Below are 8,021 nucleotides of genomic sequence, written 5' to 3'. Positions count from 1 at the left end.
AGATTCCAGCTGAGACTTTCGTTGCAGGTCCTTCACTTCTGAATGCTGATACTTCCCCAGGAGGTCTCTGGTGACAGGAGATCTCTGCAGCTAGCTGGGTCTGGGTGATCCAAAGGGAGACTGGTGCATGCAGCAGACAAGGGGACAGCTGCAGTGTTCACATCTGGGTGCCTTTCCCCTCTTTTAAACACTTGTCCTGACGTCCAGGCTGCTCAAAAGTTGAATAACTCCACGTTTTCAACAAGACATCCCGATGATGCCTGTAGCCTGCAACAGGCAGCTGGTCAGGCAGCACAGATCTGGCAGGGCTGCAGCCCACTTTCATTGCAAGCTGGACACCTCAGAGCCCTGTAGGACTCTCTGAACCTGTTTGCCAGCATTGAAAACTTGCTGCCATGGCACAGCGAGCACGGGGCACAGCCTGACCCCTGACACTGGGAGCAGTCACCTCCAGCAGCTATGGCCTGAAAGAGATCATGAAAGCAGACCTGTTAGTGGGTATCAGACACCAAAGGCAGGAACACACCTGAAAGTGGGAAATTCAGGTCTTTTGACTAGTTATTGCTCCTGACATGTCCCTTTGGCCCTGATATGCCCCTCTGCCAATATCCCATTCTCTACAGAAAGATAATTAAGAAACAAAGCTCCTCTGTATTTGGGGACAATTTGTGGATCCTTCTACAAAATAAGAATTTCATAAATTCATAGAGAGGTTTGGGTTGGAAGAGACCTCAAAGATCAACCACTTCCAATCTCATGCCATGGGCAGGAACACCTTCCACTAGAGCACATGGCTCAAGGCCTCATCCAACCTGACCTTGAACCTCCAGGGAGGGAGCATCCACAACCTCCCTGGGCAACTTGCTCTGGCATCTCCCCACCCTCACTGGAAAGATGCCTTCCTAATATCCAGTCTGAATCTACCCTCCTCCAGCTTCAAGAGGTTAATGTGACTGAGCTTGTAACACACCACTTTCAGCTTTTCTCCTCCTGCAAGGGTCTGCACAGCTCCACCCATCCATCTTCTCAGCTCTGAAGCCCGTTGGGAGCCACGCTTCATTTCTTCAAGCATTTCTCCTCACTCTCCTCCTCTCATCCCTCATCACCAACACAAACAGCTTCTTTCAAGCTGTCCCCTTGTGCCTGCAACTCCCTTCCAGGGTGCCAGACAGCCTCTTTCAAATCCCATCTTAAAATTCAGTGCTTCCACAGAGCCCAGAAATGATTCCATATGTCCACCTGGAAGCACAGAGCACAGCGTAGGTGTCAGGTTGAGCACTGCATCATTCCCACACAGTGATCAGTGCTTTACATGGCACCATGGAAGAGGGGTTAACTGAGACGTGGGGAGCTGGTGCCAGATGTGCTCCATGTTGGTGCCTGCTGATGAATTTGATGGTGCAAATTAACTGACATCTCAGAAGAATAACTGTCCTGAGGTCGTTCACCTTTAGATGAGTGTTCCCAACTGGACAGAAAAGTCCAAAATCATTCCACAAATGTCATTGGTTTAAGACCTTCATGGTTTACTTTTAGTTCCCAAGCATCAAGGAGAACAGAACTTTGCTGAGTTCTTCCAGGATTAACAAATGTCACTGGAGCAATGCCTTGCAGGAGCTGTTCTCCAAAGGTTGCTCCTCCAGTGAAGGTGGCCAGAGGAAGGCACTCAGTTACCTGACAGAGGTCCTTTTCCACATCTGTCTCCTCAAAGGCCAAGACTAAGTTTTTGGTGACTCAGGTAGGTGTCTGCTGGAGTTGGGATGAATCTTGGCTTCTGTCTTAAAGCTGTCTTTATGAAAATGAAGTTTAGTTCAAAACTGCTAAAGGCCAAAATCCCTCCTCTATTTCTTAGGGCTGTTTTCAGGTCCTTGTGCAAGGCAGCCATCAAGCTGTTGCTGCAGAAGGACCTGCACTCAACATGGGTCGGTCTCAGAGCTGCAAAACTGTCATGCTTTGTGTTTACCCTGCACACAAGGCTCTGTCTGTGGAATCAAATTATGGTCAGAGTAATTGGGATTCTGACCAACAAAGACTAACCCCTGAGAAAACAAGTGGAAGGCACAGCCTCATTCCAGCTGATATTGAGACTGGAGCCTGGGGCAGTCTCAGCCACAGAGCAGCTGTGTTTAGCCTCTTCAGGCTGGAGAAACCTAAGCTACTCCTACTCCCCTGCGACATGGAGACAACAGGTGGACCAAAGCCAAGATACAGAAACATCACTGATCTCCAGGGGAGGAATGAAGTAGGAGACATGAGCATCTGGAAGGAGGAGAGCTGTCCCCAGAGCGCCAACTGCAGAGCAGCCTTGAGAGACTTTCTCCCTAGAGGAAAGTGTAACAAAGTGATGCTTTTAAGCCGAGTTTAGTTAAGTGTCAGACACAGACATGGATGAGGACTAGGTGGGAACATTCAGAGGTCTGACCAGGACTGTGAGATTCAAAAGCTTCAGTGGGGGGAAAAAAAAAGTAGTTTCCATTTTCTCTTACCTGCACATATTGGTTGCAGGCAGCCTTCATTTCCACCTCTTTTTTATGCCCACCACCAAGCCTCTCTTTCTTTTCCCGGTACACAAAGGCCCAGTCACTCACTCCCTCAGTCTGGATGACTCTCCTCATGAGCTCTTTCTGGTCCATTGGTGCACGGATGATTTTCAGGTTGTTGGTGTAGATGATGATCTTGCCAAAATCTAGAATTGGGGAAAGCTGCAGAAGGATCTCATCAGTTCCTTGCCTCTATAAATACACTCTACAAACACTGATCATCCCTAGGCTTCCAGAAGAACATCTCTTCTACCTGGTCATCTGCTCATCTGCAGCTCAAGCCATCTCACCACCACTACCCAGAGCACTGAGCAGAATGGGATGGAGAAACAGCCCTACCATGAGATCAGACCAAGACTTTGAGTCAAAGCTTAGGAACCTCATTGTCATGGCCTGCATAGGGAAAGCTTTCTGGGGTGTAAATTCTCACTCCCACCCATGTGCAAGAAAAGGCATAATTCTAAGAGCAGTGGTGCTGGCATATGTGGAAAAGCACCCTCTGCTGTAGGGACTCACCTACAGTTCTTTGAAGGTTGAGTAGTTGGAAGATGGGAAGTTAGAGAGGGATTTTCATGGCTTTGTCCATCAGTTCCCCATGCTGGTGACCTGTGCAGCCTGTGCTGGGTTTTTTCAAGAAGACCGTCCCTTGCAATTTATTGATGCTGCCAAAAGGCTCAGATGATAAAGACTCCTCATGCTCTAATCTAAACTGTCCCTAGCACTGAGGAGCCAGCCCATGTAACCATCTCTGGGCACACCTGCATTTGTGTTCCTTTCTAACAACTTTAAAGCCAAGTTTAACATGGTCAAACATCTCTGAGAACAGCATTTTGCTCCCCTGGTCCCTCTTTCCCTTGGCAGCAGGTATCACATGGCAGTCACCACAACCTATTGTCTTACACACTCTGCATAATTCACTCCCTTTAAGTATCTGTGTCAAGAAGTGATGCAAGAGGAGACTTTCTCCTAGGGAAATACCCTGCCAGAGCTACAGCAACTGAGGGGAGGTGGCTGATGGCTCTCCTGGGAATTGGGCACCTGATTTTCCATGGGGAGACTCACAGAGGGGAAGGCAGGGGAGAACAGGTCCTTACTCTCTGCAGAAGGCTTTAAAAGTCTCATGTTTGTGGCAGGGTTGTGGTGTCTCCAAACACTAAATGTGAGTTGATACAGCACAGTGCTGGTACTGGACAGGTAATTACTCAAGATATTTATGGTTGGGGGGAAGCAGGGAACAGATGAGTCTTACCCAAGAGCACAGAACAAATTAACAGTGTGGACAAAATCCCATCAGTGCTGTCTGCAGCAGAGGTTCAGCATGGTTTGATGTTTTCAGTTGCAATGGATGTCCAGAGATGTAGAGCTCGACTGTCAGCATCCTGCACAGCTTTGATTGGCACCAAGAATTCATAGATTTCAATGCACTCAAATCAAGGCCATAAAGAGCATTTTATATTTCAAAGAACTTCAGCCTCTCTGAGCACCAGAGGGACCTTCCTTATCTACCAAAGGCCACAATGGATGACATCACAACTTGACATGGCAATGGTTGGTGTAGTTGAGTGACCTCACATCTCCCTGGAGATACTCTCTGCTCTTGACCTTTCTGCCAGAAGCTGGGACACCACCACCAAGCAGAGCTGTGGGACTGAGGTAGGGGCTGGACAAGAGGCAACTAACACAAACTGCTTATCATCCAGTCTTAACTGGGCTGGAAGGAGCTGTATCCCAGGGAAGGCCTCAGAATCAAGTCAGCAAAGCAGCTGGCCTCACACCGTCTTCCTTTCTATCATCTTTGAGCAGACTCATCTTGAGTTTCACAAGTCTGCTGGCTCTATCATGTCACATAGGATCATGGAGTCTTAGAATACTCCACTTAGAGCTTGGGTATCAGTGTTATCAACAGAGCCCTGGTGTCATCACTGTTATGAGCTGTTCAGTTGGTTGATAAAACTTACCTGCAGTAAAAGAGACATAAATCTAATCTGGCAGGTGTGGTGGTTTGAAACTGTCTTTTTAATTTTTCCTTGCAAAGTTCAGAACAGAGAAAGTGAAAGAATGTAAATAAGTCACTATTGGGTGTAAGAAAGCAAAATAACGATTGTTCTAAACACTTCCATTGGATAGATAGAAATGTTTAATAACTATTACCCAAAACAAAGTAGGCATTCTGCACATTCTGCGTTCTGCAGTGGGGGCAGTTGCTGGGCTGTCTGGCTGCTGTTTCTTCTTCTCTTCTGGCTGAAGATAACACACTGACCTTGGCAGCTAAGTTAACAACTTTCTGCTTAACTAACTCTGCTTCTCTGTCCAGGGGGGTCTGGGAGGGGAACCTCCTGGGAGAGGGAGGCCCCTTTGGGAGGGTCCCCTTGGGGGGAAGCAAAGGGAGATCGATTGTGCTCTTTCCTGTTGATTGTATATATTTGTGAATGTTGTGAATTTTGTATATTTGTACATATTCATTGCATTTCATTGTAGATTTTAGACTTTGCTTGTAAATACAGCTTTTCATTTGCTTCCAGACTGGGCTAGCCTGGTTATTGTCGGTGGGGGGGGAATTTCAGCTCACACCGACACAGCAGGGTAAGAAATAAGCAGAACTTGAGTTGATCAATTTATCAGCTATCACACATGCACTGGCTTTTTATTGGCATTAAAGAGACATTTCTATCAATGACATTGATTGTATATTAACAAACCAAGCTGAGTGTGGCCACAGAGGGATTCTGACCTGCCAGAGGATGAGGATGCCCCACTCCAAGGCTCACTGGTACACTGCTGGTGGCACAAACCTTTCTGCTAGCTGAAGTCATGCAACTTTAGTGTTTAGCTAGAACTAACAAAATATCCACCCTCCATTAGGCTGCTTTAGATGGGATAGGATTATCTATAGTCATAATATAGATGATATATATAATGTGTGTAGATAATGATGTAGATAGGAAGCCTTGTCTACAAGACTATCTTAGTCTACAAGATCTGCAGATGCAAATGAACTAGTGAGAATCATCTTAGAATGGATGGAAAGGATCCTTGAAGAGCATCCAGTCCAGTGCCTCTGGCAAAGCAGGATCACCTAGGGCAGGTCACACAGGAGTGCATCCAGGTGGGTTTGGAGTCTCCCCAGAGAAGGAGGCTCCACAGCCTCTCTGGGCAGCCTGCTCCAGGGCTCCAGCACCCTCACAGTAAAGAAATTTCTCATGTGTCCTCTGCCCCTCATCCTACAACTGGGCACTAACAAAAAGAGTCTAGCACCTTCTTCTTGACACCCACCCCTCAGATATTTATAGACATTAATAAGATCCCCTCTCAGCCTTCTCTTCTCAGGACTAAACAGCCATGAAGAAGAGGAAGCTCAGCAAGCAGGTGCTCTCCACTTGCTGACCACACTGCTGCAGGACCTGCCAGAGTCAGAGCACAGAACTGGTGGGATGCAGGCTGAAGAGTTACAACCACCCTCTTAAAATCCTGGGCTGACAAAACTGGGCTTGATCTCCACTGTGAGACTCCTGTTACTACACTAGTACAAAAATTCTTTGGCCTGAAGTTGGCTTCCAGCTGGTTTGAGAGCCCCAGGCTGGAGGTTACTCACCCTGCAGTGACTGCCCCCTGCCTGGCAGTCACCGAGGAGAGGGGAGCTGCTGGCCAGGCTGTACTTCTTATCCTCCTTGAAGATGCTGATGCGCTGGGCAGTCATCTTGGCTGGTGGGTAGAACCTGCTGCTCTCTGCCATCTCCCCAGCCCCGCAGACACGCTCCCCTGGCTCGAAGCTGTGGCGGAGGAAGCGCCGAGTGCGTTCCTTGGCCGGGGGCTCCAGCTCCTGCCCGTCCTCGAAGACCTGCTTCAGCACCCGGCCACTGTAGGAGGAGGAGATTTTGAATCTCACTTTGCGGGGCCGCCCCTCCTGCCGCTGATTGAGTTTCTTCTGATGCTCATCCATTATTAGGATTTCAAGCTGCAAGTCCTGGAGATCAGCTCCAAGAGCTCCTGCGTCCAAAAGAACTCTCCCCAGCCTCCCCCAGCCACACAATGCATAATTCAAGGTGTCTAAGTAGTTCCTCTCATCTTACAGCAACTGTGACACCACCGTGTTAAATATTGATAAGTCTTCACAAAGAAAAGGTCCTGCTTGTGAAACTCGAGGCAGGGGGACAAGCTGGAGGAGAGGGGGACAAGGGGATGTGTGGACAGGCTGGAGGAGAGGGGGACAAGGGGATGTGTGGACAGGCTGGAGGAGAGGGGGACAAGGGGATGTGTGGACTGGCTGGAGGAGAGGGGGACAAGGGGATGTGTGGACTGGCTGGAGGAGAGGGGGACAAGGGGATGTGTGGACTGGCTGGAGGAGAGGGGGACAAGGGGATGTGTGGACTGGCTGGAGGAGAGGGGGACAAGGGGATGTGTGGACTGGCTGGAGGAGAGGGGGACAAGGGGATGTGTGGACTGGCTGGAGGAGAGGGGGACAAGGGGATGTGTGGACTGGCTGGAGGAGAGGGGGACAAGGGGATGTGTGGACTGGCTGGCTCAGCACAAGAGGAAAGGAAAGGACTTAATTTGGGGAGAGTAGAATTACATAGGAAAAACTCTGCCCATGTTCTGAAACCACATACATGTTTCTCCTCTCTGCAGTGACAAGAGTTAGCTCAACTACACCATCCCAGCAGCTCTTCAATTATCTGACAAGGTGAGAAGTTAAAAGGACAAGTTCACAGAAAAGTAATCCTGCTTCACAAACAACAAATGTGAATAATTCCTCTTCCATTTCACGTTGAAACCCTGCCAGCACAAAGCTCCTTTTCATTTTTATCCAAATGTCTTCCTCTACAGGTTGAAGGAGATCTAATTAAGATTTTCTTTTGAGCTTCCAATCCCCATTTGTAATTCTTGCTGCCTTTCAGGTCCTTTTGACCATCTGGGGTTTGCTTTTTTAGTTTTAAGAGACAGTCACTTACTGAGAGCCATGAAACCCAAGCCTCTGCTCATCTGCAGCTCTTCACATGTGCCCAAGAGGCTCCATGTAATAAAAATGTACATTTCATGTATTTTATAATTAATATTTCCTGGCAGTGGTATCTTCAAACACCACCACAACTTATGTACAAACTGTATTCACAGGTTCAATTATTCGGTTGTGGGTTTTACACTCCACACAAAGACAGTTGAATGATTTAAGCACAGATCTAACCTTTCCAATACAGCAATTCATATTGGAAATACAGGGGCTGTGATCTGTGGGTTTCCCACAAATGGAATTCCATGGCAAATCAGCCAGGGACTCAGGACTTGTTCCTCTGTCTGGTGTCTTCCCAGATGCTGTGGCTATGATTCAAGCAGTCCTTGGCTCAGAGAGGGTCAGGGGGGTCTCTCTCTTGCCATGCCCAGTCACTGGGCTGTAGCCTCTTCTGGGATTCAATTCCCTTGGAGCTTTTCCCCTTTCTGGCTTGGTCCAGGTGCAAGGCCTGGGTGAAGCTGTGGGTCTGCTAC

The 8,021-nt window shown here is 48.2% G+C and overlaps 1 protein-coding gene across 1 annotated transcript; it reads right to left on the bottom strand.

Moving 5' to 3' along the window:
• Positions 1–284: 284 nt before the first annotated feature.
• On the bottom strand, positions 285–6,480 carry GRXCR2 (glutaredoxin and cysteine rich domain containing 2). The gene is made up of 3 exons (XM_054389344.1): positions 6,133–6,480; positions 2,487–2,702; positions 285–464 (listed from the first exon to the last, which is right to left on the bottom strand). Exons 1-3 carry the CDS (start codon positions 6,478–6,480, stop codon positions 285–287), a joined length of 744 nt encoding a protein of 247 aa, XP_054245319.1.
• Between the last annotated feature and the right edge of the window lie 1,541 nt (positions 6,481–8,021).

Source organism: Indicator indicator, chromosome 18 (assembly GCF_027791375.1).
Source record: "Indicator indicator isolate 239-I01 chromosome 18, UM_Iind_1.1, whole genome shotgun sequence".
Classification (NCBI taxonomy): domain Eukaryota; kingdom Metazoa; phylum Chordata; class Aves; order Piciformes; family Indicatoridae; genus Indicator; species Indicator indicator.
This window is presented reverse-complemented; position numbering and strand designations above follow the sequence as displayed.

Bases quoted from the DNA above. Each gene is read 5' to 3' on its own strand.
- GRXCR2 (XM_054389344.1), bottom strand. From the start codon at position 6,480: ATGGATGAGCATCAGAAGAAACTCAATCAGCGGCAGGAGGGGCGGCCC. The intron at 2,703-6,132 runs GTGAGTAACCTC...ATCCTTCTGCAG, and splicing joins CAGGGGGCAGTCACTGCAGG to CTTTCCCCAATTCTAGATTT. The intron at 465-2,486 runs GTAAGAGAAAAT...GATCTCTTTCAG, and splicing joins CCTGCAACCAATATGTGCAG to GCCATAGCTGCTGGAGGTGA.